The sequence below is a fragment of the Xenopus laevis genome, chromosome 9_10S, assembly GCF_017654675.1.
Source record: "Xenopus laevis strain J_2021 chromosome 9_10S, Xenopus_laevis_v10.1, whole genome shotgun sequence".
In the NCBI taxonomy this organism is placed as follows: domain Eukaryota; kingdom Metazoa; phylum Chordata; class Amphibia; order Anura; family Pipidae; genus Xenopus; species Xenopus laevis.
In genome coordinates this window covers 99,171,834-99,193,846 of record NC_054388.1, presented here as the reverse complement: position 1 = coordinate 99,193,846, position 22,013 = coordinate 99,171,834, and the positions used below count along the sequence as shown (strand labels likewise).

The window sequence follows — 22,013 nt, the reverse complement described above, 5'->3', positions numbered from 1 at the left end:
TTGGAAACCCCTATTAGGAACTTTATTTGGGAATAACACTGTATCTCTCTCGCAGGCATGGGCAGCAGTGATGAGTGGTCGGATGTCCAAGACATAATCGATTCCACCCCAGAGCTGGACATGTGTCAGGATCCACGACTGGAGCGCACAGGAACCAGGTGAAACAGGAAAATAATGCTGACAACAGATAATAAAGGCAAAATAGACTGAATAATAATATAAGGTTAACTATCCTTAGTCTGCTCTGAATCAAGTCATCACTAGTACAAGTCCCAGCAGTGGATGCTGTAATTTATTCTGTCTTTTGTATAGAAGGAAGACCCCTCGTATTACCAAAACATTAAATGCAGATGAGATGTTCCGATGTCTTATTTTTGCCTTTGTTTAAAATTTCATTCCATATTGACCATTGATAACCTGAAGGTACTTCTTATTCGTCATTAAAAACACACTTTAACTGCGGCCTTAAACCAATATCTTTCAGCCCGACACAGGGGATTGTAAACAAAGCTTTTGGGATCAACACCGATTCTTTATATCACGAGTTGTCTACAGCCGGCTCAGAGGTCATCGGAGATGTTGACGAAGGGGCGGACCTTCTGGGTAAGCAGGGCTAAAGAGCTAGTGGAGGGGGCAAAGGTGGAGAAAATCCGCACCCATTCTATGTGTGTCTGGTGACGGAGATATGAAAGGAGAACTAAAGCTTAACTAAAGAAGTAGCTAGAAATGTTGTACATTATATTTTGGGCTTCTGTACCAGCCCAAGGCAACCACAGCCCTTTAGCAGTAAAAATCTGTGGCTCCAAAGATGCCCCAGTAGCTCCCCATCTTCTTTTCTGCTGATTCACTGCACATGCTCTGTGCTGCTGTCACTTACTGAGCTTAGGGACCCACTCACAATATACAGTACACATAGAATAGAAATGTCACAATATAAGGCTGATTAGTAATTAATACAGATAATTACTACATGGCAGCACAGAAACCAGTGCAATTAGCATCAGAATTTAATAATCAGCAAACCTGTAGCATCAGCTTATATTACAGCCAGGGAAGCTCATTTTCTGCTGGATAATTAGTGACGAGCCCTAAGCTTAGCTTCTCAACAGCTGCTCAGAGCCCACTGAGCATGTGAGTGTCACAGACACTTTCCAAGATGGTGACCCCCTGTGACAAGTTTGAAGTCCTGGATCATTGAGAAGCTGAAACTTTAGCTGAATAACTTCAGTATATAAAATATGGCATTTTTAACCATATTCACTTTAGGGTTTAGTTCTCTTTTAAACACCTTCCTACTGCAACACTGGCAAGCCAACTTGGTACAGAACTGTTGCCTTGCAATTTGTTAGCCAGGGTAAGGAGATAAATTGCCACCAACAATTTGTAATTAGACCATAATGCCGCACCATATTAAATGTGTTTGATGCTTAAAAGGGTCCAACACTTTGGAAAAGATAAAGACATTTTTATTGCACTTTTACATCTTTACAACAATTTGTTTTCATTGAGTTTTACCCAGTGAAAGCAGCTCTTTCACAACATACTCATTTCTGTCCAAAGTTCCTATTTGTAAGCCTATAAGGTGTTATTGTAGGAATTGTATTACAGGACCAAGCATTCTCTTGCACTTACCTCCACTCCCAAACCAGCACATGTTCGTTTTGGCTTCACGCGTTTCGTGCCTGCAAACCCAGCACTTCATCAGAGTGATTAGTGAACACATGTCTCCATGTTTAAGTAGCAACGCTCGTGCATATCATTAAAACAAAAATATACTTGTGAATTAAATACATTTACTGCAGACGTCATACATAATTTAAATATATAATAAATGTATAACTAAATAATTAAATATGTGAATTAATGAACAAATGGAACTATAAATATGTGTATAAATTAGGAATGCACCGAATCCAGGATTCAGTTCGGGATTCGGCCAATATTCGGCCTTTTTCAGCAGGATTCCGATTCCGAATCCTTCTGCCCGGCCGAACCAAATCCTAATTTGCATATGCAAATTAGGGTCAGAGAGGGAAATTGCGTGACCTTTTGTCACAAAACAAGGAAGTTAAAAATGTTTTCCCCTTCCCACCCCTAATTTGCATATGCAAATTAAGATTCGGTTCGGTATTCGGCCGAATCTTTCGCAAAGGATTCGGGGGGTTCGGCCGAATCCAAAATATTGGATTCGGTGCATCCCTAGTATAAATAAAAGTGTGATGTTTTTATGTGATAAGTAAATCAGTATATATTTCCTCTTATACTGTTTTCAATTTCATGGCAATAAATATATGAATAAATATATATACACGTGTATAAACAATATTGTATATAAATGTACTTAATTAATTAACATTTAATAACAAGAGTCATATGACATAGTCTTTACTATAGGGAATGTAAAGCTGCATTTATATGTGTCCAAAAATTATTATTGATTCCCCTACTATTGGACATTTAAAAGTAATAACTTTTGTTATGCTTTCTATTCCCAGCCCATATTTATGGAACAGGACAATGTATTTCGGAAGTTGCATAATTTATTGAATTTTTTTTAAAAAAAACATTTATTTATACACATATTTATAGTTGCATTTGTTCATTTATTCACATATTTAATTATTTAGTTATACATTTATTATATATTTGAATTATGTATGACGTCTGCAGTAAATGTATTGATTTCACAAGTATATTTTGTTTTAATGATACGCACGAGCGTTGCTACTTAAACATGGAGACATGTGTTCACTAATCACTCTGATGAAGTGCCGAGTTTACGGGCACGAAATGCGTTAGAATGATACACCTTATGTTACCTGAATGTGCGTTTGAATAAAGCCAAGATGTTATTAATTAAAGAAGCCGGTCTCCTAGACATACTTCGAACAGCGCTCCGTATCGATCCATTGAACTGTTGTTAGTTTGGTTATGCTGTCCAATTTTAGAGCAGAGTTGCACTAGTTTGGAATCGGAACTGCAAACAAGAGAACTATTGGCCTTGTAAAGGCAGCTGGCAAAGTAAGTATTTTTTTGGAGTTCAGTAAGAATGAGACAGTTTGGCCAGAACATGAACAGAGAATTTGGCCAGAATAAGCCCTGTTTTGCACCCCACTCCCCTGATCTTACATAGCTCATGGGGCTGCATAATGGGGCATCATTACTTTGGCACATTTTTTTTTAAAAATGTTATTCAACTGTTTATACAGAGACGATTATCTGCATGGTTGTATGTTATACTATCACATAAAACAAACAGTGATTGAACCCATCGAGGAAGGTGTTTAACTAACCAGTGTCAAACACATAAGAAGTTGTGTAGAGGTGACCAAAAGGGGATGTCTGTGGATAGATCAGGATATTTAGCCTGTCTGTACAGAATTGTTACAAACTATTGCATAATTTTGTTGGTATTAGCAGAGATCATGGTACATTTACAAGTATACGTATTGTATCAGTGTTGAGTTATGCACCCCACGCATCTTATGTAATACAGGAAGGGGATCCGTTATCTGGAAACCCATTATCCAGAATGCTTCAAATTATGGAAAGGTTGTCTCCTATGGACTCCATTTTAGTAATCAATAATAAATTATTTCCTGTTTTTCTGTAGTAATAAAACAGTAGCTTGTACTTGATCCCAGCTAGGATATAATTAATCCTTATTGGAGGCAAAACCAGCCTATTGGGTTTATTTAATGTTTACATGATTTTCCAGTAGACTTAAGGTATGAGAATCGAAATTCCGGAAATATCCATTATCCGGGAAGCCCCAAGTCCCAAGTATTCTGGATAACAGGTCCCATACTTGTATAGAGAAACCACAAACCCCTCCCCTTTGCATGGATTCATTGTTACAAGAAATAATGCACATGATTGTTATTGCAACTTGGCACTTAAATAACTTTACAGCTGTCAGATTGACCATTTTTAGCATTACAGGTATGGGACCTGTTATCCAGAATGCTTGGGACCTGGGAGTTTTTGGATAATGGATCTTTCAATAATCTGGATCTTCATACCTTAAGTCTGCTAGAAAATCATGTAAACATTGAACAAACCCAATAGGCTGGCTTTGTTTCCAATAAGGATTAATTATATTTTGGTTGGGATCAAGTACAAGTACTGTTTTTTAATCATTTTTTAAAATTTGTATTATTGGGTTATAATAGATTCTATGGGAGACAGCCTTTCCGTAATTTGGAGCATTCTGGATAACGGGTTTCTGGATAATGGATCCCATACCTGTATTACATATATTGCCCCTGCAGATAAAGTAAAGCCACTAAGGTTACATGTAACAGATGCAAGAAATGCTGCATGAGTCTCTACCATGAAATCATTTGCATTTTCTAAATAGCTAAAGGGGCCATGAGGGTTTGACACCCGGCCGGTATTTTACCGGCCTAGCCTAACCTTTTAGAAAAGGTGGCAACCCTAATGGCCAAACACAGGCTGAACATCTTCATTTGTTCTGATCACTCAACAGGCCAACATCATGGTGCATTGGCAGATGAGATTTTCCAACCTGCCTGATCCTGAAACTGACCAATATCCAAAGTACATGGATTTCAGTTGGGCTCGGTGGGGACACCAAACATGAACTTTGCTTTGTACATTATTATTTGTATGTCTCTGATTTAGGTGGCTGTAGTTGAGAATGGTGCCAATCTTCTGTATAGAGACTGTTAAGCAGAACCAGACAGCTGGGCAAAATATTAATCTTGTATCTATTATAGCATATACGCACAGTAGTTAAACAGTGTTATGTACCGACTGAGAGATCAGCAACAAGACCTAATGGATATGGGAAATTCACGTGGCCACCTGATCCTCAGAGACTACTGCCGGTACCAAGCAGGGACATGTTATGCTTCATTGAATTTGTTAAGCAATTGTATTTGTTTTCTCAACCACTGAATGACCCATGCTTATCTTTTGTTTCCCTTTTACTCTACTTATTCCAACCATTTCATGCCAAATCACCAAATGGCCCTCAAAAGGAGAATTCTCAGGTGTGTATCTCACTGCTTTTTTTGGTCCATCCCTTAAAACTTCCTCTTGCCTCCCAGAATCCTGCCTGAATGGTGTGAATGTTGTTCTTTCCCTTCTTGCAGTACTGCCAGGGGCCCCTCCGCCGCCTCCCCTCCCCATGTGCTTACCTTTTTGTGCCTGAGGGGGTCCACGAGGGTGGCAGAGAGGGCCGGTACGCTATTGCAGAGAGCCTAACTGCGCTCTCTGTGCTAGAAGAGCCGAAATTTCCGGTTTGAAAACCGGAAATTCGGCTCTTAAAGTACCAAGAGAGGCATTTTTGCCACCCCTGGTACCTAGTGGGGCACTGCCGCCTGAGGAGAGTGCCTCAACTCGCCTCATTGGCGAAGCGCCCCTGAGTACTTCAGTAAATCAGTCCTTTACTCAAACAAAGTCCCACTCCCGCTGGGAGTAGGAAGGGGGTTTAACGTCTTGTCGATAGTCTCCTGGCTGGAATCAAACCACTGTAACCACTATATCATTGTGTTAAAGGGAAACTGTCCTGGGAAAACATGTTTTTTTCAAAACACATCAGTTAATAGTGTTACTCCAGCAGACTTCTGCACTGAAAATCCAATTCTCAAAAGATTTTTTTTATATTCAATTTTGAAATCTACAAGGGCTAGACATATTGTCAGTTTCCCAGCTGCCCCCTGTCATGTGCCTTGTGCCTGCACTTTAGGATGGAACTATTTTCTGGCAGGCTGTTATCTCTGCTACTTACTATAACTGAATCAGTCTCAGTGGGACTTGGCTTTTACTTTTGACTTGTTGTTCATAGATCTACCAGGGAGCTGTAATCTTGTGGTAGGGAAGTGCTATCTGGTTACCTTCCCATTGTTCCTTTGCTAGGCTGCTGGGGGGAGGCGTGATATCACTCCAAATTGCAGTACAGCAGTAAAGGGTGACTGAAGTTTATCAGAGCACAAGTCGCATGACTGGGGGAAGCTGGGAAACTGACAATATGTCTACCTCCATGTAGATTTCAAAATTGAATTTAAAAAAATGTGTTTGCTGTATTGAAAAATGGATTTCAGTGCAGAATTCAGCTGGAGCAGCACTATTAACTGATACATTTTGAAAAAAACATGTTTCCCCATGACAGTATTCCTTTAAGAAGCATCCCTTAATGATAGATATATCCTAGTTTTGGGTGCAAGACTATACTATTGGTCTGGACTGGGACCCCTAACCTTTTTTCTCCATGAGCCACTTCAGACATAAAAAGTGTTGGAGAGTAACGCAAGCATAAATGTTCCTGGTGGTGCAAAATAAAGTCTGTGATTGGCCATTTGGTAGCTCCTATATGGACTGGCAGCCTACAGGAGGCTCTGTTTGGTTTTTATGCAACTAAAACTTGCCTCCAAGCCAGGAATGGAAAAAAATAAGCACCTGCTTTGATGCCACTGGGAGCAACATCCAAGAAGTTGATGAGCAAAATGTTGCTCAAGAGCCACTGGTTGGCGATCACTGCTCTAAGGGATGCCATGAAAATAGCTGGGGCCAAGAATATTAGGCGCACTACCTTTGCATGACCTCTGGGGGTGCTGTTATCACTGTATGCGAAGGCACAGATCATGACCCATAATCCCACAAGATCAGCCCACAGTGAGAAATAGGAAGACGTGTGCTTTTTGACTGGCTCATTAGATTGGCAGTGCATGGCTGCAGGTGCTATTATGGCTAATATCCAATCACTTGCTAACAGCTGCTCTGTTTTCTTTTCCTCCCCTCTCTACTGCCTCCCTCTGTCTCCCCATGGGGCTGCACTTCTAGTACGGGATGATTTCTTTGGTAAGGCCGAGGCCTGCAATTATATTCATCTGTATTCCAGGCTTCCTTCTCACTTGCTGCAAATCCTGCTTTTTTATACTGTTTGTGGAATCTAGATTTTTTTGGGGGGTTTTGTTTTTAGAACTGGGTTGATTTATTTTTGTTTTACTTTATGCAGTGTATGTATCACTGATATTTTATTAATGCTATAAAAATCCTAAATTGACAACTAAGTTAAAAAAACTGATTTTTCTAATGTATTATTAATTTGTTTTCCTGCTTTTATGTTCTGCCGCAGGGGCTGCTACATGTTTAATCAGGAATGTCAGCTGAATTAAAGGGGAAATATGCAGGGCCAGATTTACTACATACTACGTTCCCAATGCAGCTGGGCGCCATGCCGCCCCCTATTTAGCTATGTACATTAATTTTTGGGGGGTTCGTTTTCATAAATTAAGATGTCTGGCCATTATCAAGATAAAACAGCAGGGGGAGCTCCTTTTACACATTCATGATGTTAGTAGTGTTAATCTGCTAATATCATGAAGACCAAAAATAAGGCTGCAGCTTGAAGGATCGGGAATGAGAAAACCTAAAAGCAGGAAAATGTAACTAAATAACTATACAGGTAATAAACAATGGTTGCAGCTTTACACCAGCAAAGCTGCAATGAAATCCCAGTGATACTTCTGCTGCAAATAGTCATGTGAACCATGTATATTGTGTTTGTCTTCTGCGCTTCTACTTCATAAGAATGCAAATATTTAACCCTACAAATGTAAACCAGAAAGGGTTAAAAATCCATGCAGTCTTAGTTTTCCTTAAAACATGCACAGATGCCTGAGGATAGAGAATATGAGAGCCATGACCATGTTAAATTGGTCGTTCCCCTTTAAGAATAATGTAGAGAGAGAGAGACAAGCTGCAACTGGTTTTCATTTTGCAGTATTAGCAGTCTGGTTACTGGGGTACAAATTACCCTAGCAACCATGCATTGATATGAATAAGAGACTGGAATATGAATAGGAGAGAGCCTGAGTAGAAAGACGAGTAATAAAAAGTTCAATAAACTTGTAGCCTTGCAGAGTATTTGTTAATGAGATGGGGTCAGTGACCCTCCATTTGAAAGTTGGAAAGAATCAGAAGGCAAACCAATTAAAAATATATATATAAAAAAATGAAGACCAATTAAAAAGATGCTTAGAACTGGCCCATTTTTGAACATAGTAAAAGTTAACTTAAAGGTGAACCACCCATTTAACCCTGCCTGTAGCCAGATTTACACCACCTGACCTAGCTTAAATTCTATACTGAGTATATAGTTGTTTATTCTCATTTTAGACTCTTGAACCCTTATCCAGAAAAAAAAAGGATGAACTGAAAATTAATTAAAATACAATGTGCTCCATATTATCAGTAAGACATCCATCAGGGGTGCACTGTGTGGGAGTTAAAGTATAAGATCCTGTTTAAAGGGATGGTTCATCTTTAAGTAAATGTTTAGGTTAAGTCCACACTGGGTGTTTTGGGGAGATTTGGTCTGCCTTCTGACTCTGTGGTTCATTTTCCGAAGTCGCCCGAAGTTGCCTCGGGCTACTTCGGAAAATGAATCGACAAGCGCCGGCGTTTTTTAATTTCAGCCGGCGCAGAGTGAGGGAAGGCGTTTGGGGAGACTGGTCGCCGCAAAGACGAGGCGATTAGTCGCCTGGCAACGAAATCTCCCCAAAACGCCCAGTGTGGCCTTACCCTTAGTATGTAATACAATGGCCAATTCTAAGCAACTTTTCCGTTTGTTTTCATTATCTATCAAATGGGAGTCGCTGACCCCACCTAAAAAGCAAATGCTCTGTAAGGCTACAAATTTATTGTTATTACTCATTTTCATTGCTCATCTTTCTATTCAGACCCTCTCCTATTCGTATGCCAGTCTCTTATTCAAATTAGTGCATGGTTGCTAGGGTAATTTGGATCCTGGCTACCAGATTGTTTATAATGCAAATTGAAGACCTGCTGAATAAAAAGCTAAATAACTCAAAAAAACACAAATAATAAAAAATGAAAACCAATTGCAAATTGTCTCAGAATATCCCTCTCTACATCATACTAAACGTTATCTCAAAGGTGAACAACTCCTTCAAGACAGTAAAGATGTCAATGGCACAATATTTGGACCTAGGCAATTGTTTTACTTTCTATTAAAGTGAATTTAACCCAAAATGTCCTTTACACTCCGGCAATAATATACTGTTGTTTCAGGAATGGGAAAAGAAGTGGGAAATCTCCTTTTGGAAAACTCGCAGCTTTTAGAGACAAAGTAAGTTTCCATATAATCATTTTGGTGTTCACCTGTTATGAGATTTCTATTTTCTCTGTAATAATATAACAGTAGCTTGTACTTGATCCCAACTAAGATATAATTAATCCTTATTGGAAGCAAAACCAGCCTTTTGGGTTTATTTAATGTTTAAACAATTTTCTAGTAGACTTAAGGTATGAAGATCCAAACTATCCAAAGATCAGTTATCTGATAACTGTACCACCATTCATCTTTTTTTCTGTAAAGGCGTTTAACCCTTTCTTGAAACTTTCCAAACGTACCCACCACTAGGAAGGGGTTCTACCATCCATCACTTTCACTGTAAATAACCAGCTGGACATACAGTATGTAGTCATGGATCAGGAAAGGAGAGAGCAGCAAAGGCACAGCAGCCAATGGCCAGGGTAGGGTTGCCACTCTTTGGCCCGGTTGAATCCGAGCAGGGGAGGGGCCGTGATGCGAAAAGGGTGGAGCTGTGATGCTGCAGGGGTGGGTCGTGATGTCAGGGGCGGGGCTATGATGTGGTGATCGGTGATTGGTCGATATCTATGTCAATGATAGGTAATCCTGCCCGGTTTTCCTAATTTGGAAAACCAAGCAGGCAGTTTTGACAGCCATTCAAAAAACTGGGCTGTCCAGGGTTGGCAAATTTCAAGCCCAGACGGGTTTCCAAAGTACAGCCACGGTACGGATTTGGGCTACTTTTTGGAGCCCTGGTGAGTTTGTACTGAAAACTAGCCAACGTTTTTCTGCCTAGTGCATGTTGGGTAATCGTTTTTAATAGGGATGCACCGAATCCAGGATTTCGGTTTGGGATTCAGCCAGGATTCGGCCTTCTTCAGCAGGATTCGGATTCGGCCGAAACCTTCTGTCCAGCCGAACCGAATCCGAATCCTAATTTGCATATGCAAATTAGGGTGGAGAGGGAAATCACATGACTTTTTGTCACAAAACAAGGAAGTAAAAAAAAATGTCCCTTTCCCATCCCTAATTTGCATATGCAAATTAGGTTTCGGCTTCGGTTTGGTATTCGGCCGAATCTTTCACAAAGGATTCGGGGGTTCGGCCGAATCCAAAATAGTGGATTCAGTGCATCCCTAGTTTTTATTTAGCAAATGCCTACATCCAAGGTTAATGTGCATCTATTATACCCATAATGCAAAGAGAGTAGAAAGATGTAGAAAACAACTCCCTTTTCTATTTCTATTTGCTGCAGTTTTAGCCTATCAGTCCCAACCTGTCTGTAGTACAGCCTGCAGCCCGCTGTGTTATATTTTGGTAGCGGAGGATGAGTAGAATATAACAGTCCTTTATTAGCAGGTTCATGCAGCCATTACACAACAGTAACTTCCAACTCTATCACTCTTAAAGGGGAAGGAAACCCAGCCGGCGCAAACCCCCCACCCCCCTCCCGTTTGTTGCCCACCCTCCCTCCTCCCCCCTGGCCTACCCATCCCGCTGGGCAAATGCCCCTAACTTGTTACTTACCCTTCTGCGCAGGTCCAGTCCAGGGAGTTCACCGACGACATCTTCTTCCACGCGATCTTCTTCCTGCTGTGAACGGCGTTTTGGCGCATGCGCATGCGCGTGACTTTTGGCGCATGCGCAGTAGATCCGTACCGGCGAAATGACCCTACTGCGCATTCGCCAAAACGCCGGTCAGAGCAGGAAGAAGATCGCGTGGAAGAAGATGTCGTCTGTGAACTCCCTGGACTGGACCTGCGCAGAAGGGTAAGTAACAAGTTAGGGGCATTTGCCCAGCGGGATGGGTAGGCCAGGGGGGAGGAGGGAGGGTGGGCAACAAACGGGAGGGGGGGTGGGGGGTTTGCGCTGGCTAGGTTTCCTTCCCCTTTAAGCAGTATATAAAGTACTATGTATACACAGTGTAACTCATGTGCACAGTGACACCTACAGGCCATTTGTATAAACACCACACGCTGCATCTGGTACGTGATAATCACCTGAGCCATACACATAGAATTAGTTAGCAGCTTCTATATGCTGTTGTCATATTGATTGTTCGTCATACAAATTGGACTATTTTTGGGCTACTTTTAAAATGGTTTTTGGCTACTTTTGTTTTTTGATACTCTTTGGCTGGTATTGAAATGTAAATCTGCCAATGATGGGGCTGTCCAGGTCGAAACCGGAAAGGTAACAACCCTAGGCCAGGGCAGACATTTCTTAAAAGTTCAAGAGATGGGCAAAGGAAAGTTCACATTGAAACAGAGATATTTCAGAGGACAAAGAAAGACTTCCAGCAGGATTGTAAAGGCACCAAAAGGACATTCTGACATGAAGTCTTTAACACATTCTATTTGGCAGTGCTCCTAAATACAGAAGCCTCACAATATTCTGTGACTTCAAAATTTAACAAGTTTTTTATATACAGGGTCATTAACTTTTACTCATTCATATTAATTATCAAAGCCTTCCTTTGTTTTGCCCCAGCAAACCTATTGCACTGATCAACCCCCTGTATCAAACAACAACATGACCAGAATATATACAAAAGGGAACATATGAAAGTCTGATGTCTCAGGGGCTGAAGTTTAGATCCCATTGTTATTGTCACCTTTGTTAGGAATGCCCTGAATGTGGTTAAGAATGACTTGATTGCACAAGTGGACCAACTTAGTGGGGAGCAGGAGGTGCTGAAGGGAGAGCTGGAAGCCACCAAACAAGCCAAGGTCAAGATGGAGACGCGTGTGAAAGAGCTGGAAGAGGATCTTAAGAGGTACAAAGCTTGTCTTACAGATATGTGATGCATTGATATATAAGGTTGCATGTTACGCACTAACATTTTTTTTTAATGTTTACTTTTCCAGGGTGAAATCGGAAGTTATTGTGGCCTTGCAAGAACCCAAAGAGGAAGTGGAAGAGGTTGGCATCTCCCCAAAATACTTCCACTCAATATAGGAGTATAGTTTAAGGGTCTAGTATACACTGTTGTTTTTGTTTATGGAATTATTTTTAGCATGGAGTAATAATTCTTACCAACAGCAGTGCTCTGCTTCCATGACCCTACATCCCTATCCCTACACCAGTGCCGGAACTAGGGTTAGGCAGAAGAGGCACCTGCCTAGGGCACAACAATGTGGGGGTGCTGGGCAGGTGCCTGTTCGAAGGTCTTCTGCCTACTCCTAATCCGGATTCGCTCCCCTCCAGTGGCGTAACTAGATGTTGCTGGGCCCCACAGCAAATTCATTTTAGGGCCCCCAACATATCCAGTGTTTGTCCTGTTTTACCAATATATGTTCAAATTGCTCATCAATGAGAGCCTCATGGGGCCCCCTGTACCTCCTGGGCCCCCGTGCAGCCGCAGGGTCTGCTTCCTCTGTAGTTACGCCCCTGCTCCCCTCTTGCCTCCCTCCTCTGTCACTCTACCCTTCCTACCTCCCTTCCCTCTGATGCTCTCCGCTACTTCCCTCCCCTGCCCTTCCTCCCTCCCCTTCTGTTGCCCTCCCCCTCCGTTCTGGTGCATGCACGGGCACACGGGGGCATCAGGGTTAGCCCACTGGGTTGCTTAGGGCACCTGGTTGGCCTACACTGACATTATGCAGTAAGAAAGGGGTGGTTCATTTTTAGTATGTTATAGAATGGCCAATTCTAAGCAACTTTTCAATGAGTGCGTATTATTTATTTTTTATAGCTTTTTAATTATTTGCTTTTTTCTTCTGACTTCTTTCCAGCTTTCAAATGGGGCCACTGCTAAAAAAACAAAGGGTCTTTAAAGGGATACTGTCATGGGAAAAAAAATCAATCAGTTAATAGTGCTCCAGCAGAATTCTGCACTGAAATCCATTTCTCAAAAGAGCAAACAGATGTTTTTATATTCAATTTTGAAATCTGACATGGGGCTAGACATATTGTCAATTTCCCAGCTGCCCAAAGTCATGTGACTTGTGCTCTGATAAACTTTAATCACTCTTTACTGCTGTACTGCAAGTTGAAATGATATCACCCCCTCCCTTTTCCCCCCCAGCAGCCAAACAAAAGAACAATGGGAAGGTAACCAGATAACAGCTCCCTAACACAAGATAACAGCTGCCTGGTAGATCTAAGAACAACACTCAATAGTAAAAACCCATGTCTCACTGAGACACATTCAGTTACATTGAGAAGGAAAAACAGCAGCCTGCCAGAAAGCATTTCGCTCCTAAAGTGCAGGAACAAGTCACATGACCAGGGGCAGCTGGGAAATTGACAAAATGTCTGCCCCATGTCAGATTTCAAAATTGAATATTAAAAAATCTGTTTCAGTGCAGAATTCTGCTGGAGTAGCACTATTAACTGATGCGTTTTGAAAAAAACATGTTTTCCAATGACAGGATCCCTTTAAGGCTACAAATTTATTGTAATTGCTACTTTTTATTACTCTTTCTATTCAGGCCTCTCCTATTCATATTCCAGTCTCTTATTCAAACCAGTGCATGGTATCTCTATATACTCCGTTTAGAATTTAAGCTAGGTCAGGTGGTGTAAATCTGAATACAGGCAGCGTTAAATGGGTGGTTCACCTTTAAGTTAACTTTTACTATGTCCAAAAATGGGCCAGTTCTAAGCATCTTTTTAATTGGTCTTCATTTTTTTTATATATATATTGGTTTGCCTTCTGATTCTTTCCAACTTTCAAATGGAGGGTCACTGACCCCATCTCATTAACAAATACTCTGCAAGGCTACAAGTTTATTGTTATAGCAACTTTTTATGACTCGTCTTTCTATTCAGGCCTCTCCTATTCATATTCCAGTCTCTTATTCAAATCAGTGCATGGTTGCTAGGGGAATTTGGACCCTAGAAATGAGATTGCTAAAATTGCAAACGCGAGAGCTGCGGAATAAAACTCGAAATAACTTAAAAACCACAAATAATAAACAAAATTAAACCAATTGGAAATTGTCTCAGACTATCACACTCTATATCATACTAAAAGTGAATTCAAAGGTGAACAACTCAGGGGTGTAACTACAGAGGAAGCAGACCCTGCAGCTGCAGGGGGCCCTAGGAGGTATAGGGGCCCCATGAGACCCTAATTCATACAACATTTTAAGAAATATTGGTAAAACAGGTCAACCCCTAGACATTTTGTGGGCCTGATAAATAATTTGCTGTTGGGCTCAGTGATATCTAGTTACGCCACTGCAACAACCCTTTTAATGCTAGATCCGCAATCTCATTTCATTCTCCTGCTTCACTTGGTGCTTTATATAGAGCCAGCAGAGCTAATTATCACATTAAAGTATCTGGGAAGCAATTAATTAGTGGCTCGAGCTTCTCATATAAAGCTGTTTGATTAATGTTACTATTCAGGGAACATTTTGCTGAGCTGATAAATAAGCAGATTTTGGAGTAATTGCATGCCTAGCATATTAATCTGACAACTCTAAGGGGCCCATTCACTAAATTCGAGTGAAGGAATAGAAGAAAAAATACTTCAAATTTCGAAGTGTTTTTTTGGCTACTTCGACCATCGAATGGGCTACTTCGACCTTCGACTACGACTTCGACTCGAACGTTTCGAACTAAAAATCGTACGACTATTCGACCATTCGATAGTCAAAGTACTGTCTCTTTAAGAAAAATCTTCGACCCCCTAGTTCGCCAGCTAAAAGCTACCGAAGTCAATGTTAGCCTAAGGGGAATGTCCCCATAGGCTTGGCTATCTTTTTTTGGTCAAAGGATAATCCTTCGATCGATGGATTAAAATCCTTCGAATCGTTCGATTCGAAGGATTTAATCGTTCGATCGAACGATTATTCCTTCGATCGTTCGATCGAACGAATTGTGCAAAATCCTTCGACTTCGATATTCGAAGTCGAAGGATTTTAATTCGCCAGTCGGATATCGACGGTTAATTAACCCTCGGTATTTGACCCTTAATACATCTGCCCCTTATTCTCTGGTGCATTTTTTGACATTTTCAGATCACAAAAACACACCTTCATGCAAGGCGGTTTCTTTTTATTTGAGTTTTGATGAGATTATCATGTCCTGGGTTTGGTAAAAGAAATAACCCAGCCAGTTAATTTCTCCTGGATAAAAAAAAATTGCTTACCGGTAGAAATCAGCATGTTTCATATTTGTATTTCTTTTGTCTTCCTTTGTCGCATATAAGAGCTCCTCGCCGCTGCAGGACAACATTCCCATCGCTCAGCGCAGGCGATTTACCCGCGTTGAGATGGCGCGGGTTCTAATGGAAAGGAACCAGTATAAAGAAAGGCTGATGGAGTTGCAAGAAGCTGTGCGGTGGACAGAGATGATCAGGTGAAGGAAGAGGTCCAGTTCACCCAAGGATTCACTTATAAGAATATTTAGAGGAACTGCAAACACTTTACCTTGTAACTCTCTTTGTCTGCTTCACACTTTGCGGCCAGAAAAATCAGACATTGAGGGGCATTACTTTGTGCAAAGCCACAAAGATTCTTTCTGTCTGTTTGAATAGAATAAATCCCTTAGAACTGGCAGATAATGGAGTCACAATCCTCTTCCATGAGCCAAAGTCTTCCTTAATAGCAATTTAGTACTTCACGACTAGCGCTTTAGTAATACAAAGTCATCCATCTTCTGTTTTGCAGAGCCTCCAGGGAGCATCCTTCAGTCCAAGAGAAGAAGAAGTCAACCATCTGGCAGTTGTAGGTTTTGATGCCCCAACCTGTATTTTCATGATACACATAGGGGGTTATTTATCAAAGTCCAAATTTATCTCAATATTTTCTGAAAAAAACTCAGCGTATTTATTAATACACTTTCCCGAAAATTTTGTTTCCGGGAAAAAATCCCAAAAGATGGTGAAAAATCAGATTTTCGAGATTTTTTCTGATTTTTCATCCAATTTTGAAGTTTTTTTCGGATTTTTCACCTGAAAACTCTGATTTCTTATGTTTTTTGCCCGAAAATTCCAAATACGTCGTGGTATTGCACAAAAACCCAGCGCACATCAAAAAATCATTGGGACTTTTCCCATTGACTTATATGCAACCGTGACAGGTCTGAGAAGCCGGATTTTCTGATTCGGACTTTTCCATCCTCGGGGTTTAATCGATTCCGAAATATTCGTGATTTTTTTAAAAGTCCGATTTTATTTACATTTTTCGTGATTTTTGCACTTGGAGTTTAGTAAATAACCCCCATAGACATACTGTATATATATATTAGGCAACTGTGTGCTATTTATTTGTTCCTTAGCTGCCCTGAGATTTGGGCATTGTTCAGGAGGAAACACGAAAACAAGTTGTAATCATTTTAAAATCAAAGCTATTACATATAAATGGAATATACGTTATCACTATGTATGAATGACACAATATCAAGTCCAGCATTGGTGGTACAGATTAATCCTCAGTAGTTTCCTATGAAATTACATTTAAAACGTTTTTCATATTTTAAAGCGGAATTGTCTTTAAAAGTTGTAACTTTTAAAAGTTTTGGTTTTTTTCAACCATTTGAGGGGCATACCACATTTGTTTTAGGGTGGGCTCATGAATAGGACATTAGAGGATCTCTTTTGCCTTTATTTGGCTTCCTAGGACATTTGTAATAATAAGTGGCCACTTCAAGCATTTGCACCAACATCTCTAATAAAGACGTATATACGACCTATATGAACCCTTTAGTGAATTTGCCCCATTGTGTTTGGGAGAATGAAAAAAGAAACAAAATAAAACTATAAATAAATTCCAATAATTAGTAATAATTAGAAACATTTTCTTGTGTAGCAAATCCATGTTCTTGGCTGTATAACATATGCATAACTAAGTTGTTCCAGTGTCTTTATGTTCCTAAGTGTTGGTAGAAGTAGCAGCCTTATACACTTCTAACATTCTATCCCATTGACTATAATATTCTAGCAGTATACAATCTAAAACACGTACAAGTGCTGTGAACACATTAACTTTGCAAACGGAATCACACCCAATTGTAGTGCTGGACACTAGTGCCGTAACTAGAGGTCACTGGGCCCCTATGTAAATTCAATTCAGGGCCCCAAAATATTGATAAGTTGGCCTATACTACCAATATATATTAATATTGCTCATTAATTAGGGTGTTACTGGGCCCCCTACACTCTTAGACCCCCCTGCAACCGCAGGGTCTGCTTCTTCTGTAATTACGCCCCTGTTGGACGCAGATAAGTAGAATCTTAAATTAGTCGGCACTTCCTTGGATAAAATTAAATACAGGCCTGGATTTGTGGAAAGGCCACCAAGGCCTGGGCCTAGGGCGGCAGGATTTTAGGGGGCGGCACGCTGCCCAACCACACCCACATTGGTGCAGGAGATACAATATTTATTAAACTTCCAGTGCACCAATCCCCAATGCTCCAAAAATTTGTCAAATAAAGGGGAGGGGACGGGGCAACGAATGACAGCAGGCCTAGGGGCGCCCTATATGTAAATCCAGCCCTGATTAAATATACTGATTATTATGATGAAAGGACAATACAACACCCTACTATGCTACCTTGCATTTGCCCTTCCCATGCTTGCCTCTTGCTCACTGGTTGCCTTTAACCCTTGCTGCTTTGCTTTCTGCTCTCTCCCCTGACGCTGTGCCGCATCTTTTTCTCTTCCCTTAGATTGAGAAGTAACACTGTAGCTTCTCTCCTCAGCGACTGCACATCTACAGCTCGCCGTGAACAGAAGCGCGAGCAGTATCGCCAAGTACGGGAGCACGTGCGCAATGATGATGGGCGCCTCCAAGCTTGTGGGTGGAGCCTACCCGCAAAATATAAGCAGGTTGGTAGCTCAAGGGGCCATAGAATCTTTGATTGATGAACTATATCTCTGACTTCCCTGATCTATTTTATATACTAAAACTTCACTTGAATCTTTTCATGATTATGTGTGTTGCATATACATTGTCATGTGTATAGGGTTGGCACCTTTTGGCCAAGTTGAATCCGGGCAGGAGGCAGGCCATGGTGCAATGGGGCAGAGTTGAGATGCTGCGGGGGTGGGTTGTGGCATCAGGATTGGGCTATGACGGCGATCAGCGATAAGCCGATTACAGCGTCAATCATAGGGAATCTTGCCTGGTTTTCCTAATTTGGAAAATCGAGCAGACATTTTTGACCCGGGCAGCCCTTCAAAAAAAACGGGGCTGTCCGGGTCAAAACCGGGCAGGTGGCCACCCTATGTGTGTATGTAAATAACCAATTTTATTCTTTGGAATGATTTATTATGATTGTGTTACACATGGAGATTTAGTGCATCTTATTTTCCCAAGAAAAGGTGCAATAATAACTGGAATGGTCTTGAAGACAAGTAATTAAAAAAACACCAAAGAAATTGTTTCAGATTATCACTGTCTACATCATACTGAAAACTAATTTAAAGGCAATCTAAACCCTAAAAAGGAATGTGGCTAAAAATGCCATATTTTATATACTGAACTTATTGCACCAGCCTCAAGTTTTAGCTTGTCAATAGCAGCAATGATCCAGGACTTCAAACATGTCACAGGGGGTCACCATCTTGGAAAGTGTCTGTGACACTCACATGCTCAGTGGGCTCTGAGCAGCTGTTGAGAAGCTAAGCTTAGGGGTCGTCACTAATTATCCAGCAGAAAATGAGCTTCCCCTGTAATATAAGCTGATGCTACAGGGCTGATTATTAAATTCTGATGCTAATTGCACTGGTTTCTGTGCTGCCATGTAGTAATTATCTGTATTAATTACTAATCAGCCTTATATTGTGACATTTCTATTCTATGTGTACTGTATATTGTGAGTGGGTCACTAAGCTCAGTAAGTGACAGCAGCACAGAGCATGTGCAGTGAATTAGCAGAAAAGAAGATGGGGAGCTACTGGGGCATCTTTGGAGACACAGATCTTTACTGCTAAAGGGCTGTGGTTGCCTTGGGCTGATACAGAAGCTCAAAACATAATGTACAACATTTCTAGCTACTTCTTTTGTTAAGCTTTAGTTATCCTTTAAAGGTGAACTACCCTTTTTTAATGTATATTGGAAAGTTGCTTAAAATTAAATGTATTTTCTATATGCCAAATGTTATACTTGGGCTTAGAACTCCGATAACTAATAGTTTATGTATGTATTTTATTTTAAATGACTTTGACAGCTTAGTCCAAATGGAGGACAGGAGGATAATCGTATGAAGAATGTGCCAGTGCCAGTATACTGCAGGCCACTGGTAGAGAAAGATCCCACCATGAAGGTAAGAATCTGCCAGCCCCAGGGGAGTGTTGACTTAGGGTTGAACGGACGTGTATGACGTTCATATGTATTTATCTTTGCTTACTTCAAAAAGCAATAACAAAAAATCCACATCCATGGCATGGTAGTTTTTTTTTTGTATACCTGCTCTTGGGATATGCCCTCTTCACCCAGGCACAGCCCCTTCAGGAGTGGGTACCCAGTTGAACAAAATGAGCACTAACCAGTTACAAATATTATATTTGTTTTTCATTTTATGCCATTTGTCCATGGACATTTGGGTGTTCCTATCCCTGGGTGTCCCAGTGTACCTTGACACATATAAAAAGAGCAGCAAATTTAAAGGGATACTGTCATGGGAAAAAATTTTTTTCCAAAATGAATCAGTTAATAGTGCTGCTCCAGCAGAATTCTGCATTGAAATCCATTTCTAAAAAGAGCAAACAGATTTTTTTATATTCAATTTTGAAATCTGACATGGGGCTAGACATATTGTCAATTTCCCAGCTGCCCCAAGTCATGTGACTTGTGCTCTGATAAACTTCAATCACTCTTTACTGCTGTACTGCAAGTTGGATTGATATCACTCCCTCCCTTTTTCCCCCCAGCAGCCAAACAAAAGAACAATGGGAAGGTAACCAGATAGCAGCCCCCTAACACAAGATAACAGCTGCCTGGCAGATCTAAGAACAGCACTCAATAGTAAAAACCCATGTCCCACTGAGACACATTCAGTTACATTGAGAAGGAAAAACAGCAGCCTGCCAGAAAGCATTTCTCTCCTAAAGTGCAGGCACAAGTCACATGACTGGGGGCAGCTGGGAAATTTACAAAATGTCTAGCCCCATGTCAGATTTCAAAATTGAATATTAAAAAATCTGTTTGCTCTTTTGAGAAATGGATTCAGTGCAGAAGTCTGCTGGAGTAGCACTATTAACTGATGCGTTTTGAAAAGAAAACATGTTTTCCGATGACAGGATCCCTTTAAGGGTTATTCTTTTCATTACAACCAAACGATGGATCCCAGTTAGATACAGTACAATAGCAGTATCTGCATCAAGCAGAACATAGAGCATGAACCATTCGCCTCCACCACATTTGCAGTGTTCTGCTTCTAGAAAATTTGAAAATTCTTTCATGTCACAAGCCACTTTTGTAATGTTTAAAAAACTCAGCAGGAAATAAGGATGACCATGTGTCCTCGAAGGAGAATTCAACCCTAAACTTAAAAAAACCCTACGCCCCTACCCTACAAAGTCCCCCCTCCCTCCTCCCTCCAGCCTAAGTGTTACCCGGGCAAATGCCCCTAACGTTTTACTTATCCCTCGGTGCAGATTCAGGCATCGGGATTCACAGACGTCATCTTCAGCCACTTCGAAAATCTTCGGAATGAGACCGGCGTGTTGGAGCATGCGCAGTTGGAGCAATTTCCTGTTTCGCGACAACTGCGCATTCTCCGAAATTAACGAAAATTGCAGAAGAGCCGGTCTCATTATGAAGATTACCGAAGTGGCTGAAGATGGCGCCCGTGAACTCCGATGCCTAAATCTGCACCAAAGGGTAAGTAAAACATTAGGGGCATTTGCCCGGGGTAATACTTAGGCTGGGGGGAGGAGGGAGGGGGGTCTATGTAGGGTAGGGTTTTTTTAAGTTTAGGGTTGAATTCTCCTTTAAAGGCACCCCCAAAATATATACATAATTTATAATACAACCCAGTGGGAAGTTATCCTCTTTGCATTGGCTGCTGGTATTTCATTCACATCCTTCTTATGTGGGCATAATATATTGTAATGGTATTTTCACTTTTTTAAGATGACTGGTATTTTATTTTGCAGCTGTGGTGTGCGGCCGGAGTAGACCTGAAAGGATGGAAACTATCTGAAGTGGATTCTGGGAATGGAGTCAAGCAGGTGCCTGGGCGAGATCCTTTAACCTGTGACCGTGAAGTGGAAGGAGAAAGCAAAAGCACCCACACCTCCCCTGAGAAGAAAAAGGTGAGATCAGTTTTGGAAGAAATGTAGAAAGATGCCAGGCTGTGTGTGCCTTTAAAGATGAACAAGAATAATAATAAAGAAGAATAATAAAGGTTTTATATATATATATATATATACATATCCGCACACATTGTTGGTCTTTCAGTATAGTTCAAGCCCTATTGAACATGCATTTGGTATGCTCTTATAATGGACATACACCTTCTATGTACTTTTTCCTCAATGCCAATGTTGCTGAACTAAAAAGCCCATTTTTCATTTAATGTATAATCATATGTTTAAGGAACAGTAACATCAAAAAATGAAAAGTGTTTTAAAGTAATACAAATATAATACAGTGTTGCCCTGCACTGGTAAAACTGCTGTGTTTGCTTCAGAAACACTACTATAGTTTATATAAATAAGCTGCTGTGTAGCAATGGAGGCAGCCATTCAAAGGAGAAAAGGCTCAGGTTACACAGCAGATAAGCTCTGTAGAACATAATCTGTTATCTACTATTTAACCTGTGCCATATAGCCTTGTTTCAATTTCCGCCATTGCTACACAACAGCTTGTTTATATGAACTATAGTAGTGTTTCTGAAGCAAACAAATCAGATTTACCAGTGCAGGGCAACATTACACAATAATTTCATTAATTTAAAACACTTTTTGGTGTTACTGTTCCTTTAATAATGCTGGTTGTAGCCTAGCTAAATGTGGGATGGATTCTTAAGGCAGTG

The 22,013-nt window shown here is 40.7% G+C and overlaps 1 protein-coding gene across 1 annotated transcript in view; it reads left to right on the top strand.

Annotated features, from left to right (window-relative positions):
• The window catches only part of mapk8ip3.S (mitogen-activated protein kinase 8 interacting protein 3 S homeolog), an 80,794-nt gene that overhangs the window by 35,742 nt on the left and 23,039 nt on the right, over window positions 1-22,013 (top strand). The window contains exons 8-19 of the mRNA XM_041578107.1: window positions 56-158; window positions 485-603; window positions 5,004-5,015; window positions 6,808-6,825; window positions 9,061-9,118; window positions 11,706-11,858; window positions 11,950-12,004; window positions 15,240-15,388; window positions 15,700-15,756; window positions 17,700-17,859; window positions 19,203-19,298; window positions 21,133-21,291. Coding sequence (XP_041434041.1) covers window positions 56-158; window positions 485-603; window positions 5,004-5,015; window positions 6,808-6,825; window positions 9,061-9,118; window positions 11,706-11,858; window positions 11,950-12,004; window positions 15,240-15,388; window positions 15,700-15,756; window positions 17,700-17,859; window positions 19,203-19,298; window positions 21,133-21,291 — 1,139 coding nt within the window. The remainder of the gene's footprint in view (window positions 1-55; window positions 159-484; window positions 604-5,003; window positions 5,016-6,807; window positions 6,826-9,060; window positions 9,119-11,705; window positions 11,859-11,949; window positions 12,005-15,239; window positions 15,389-15,699; window positions 15,757-17,699; window positions 17,860-19,202; window positions 19,299-21,132; window positions 21,292-22,013) is intronic.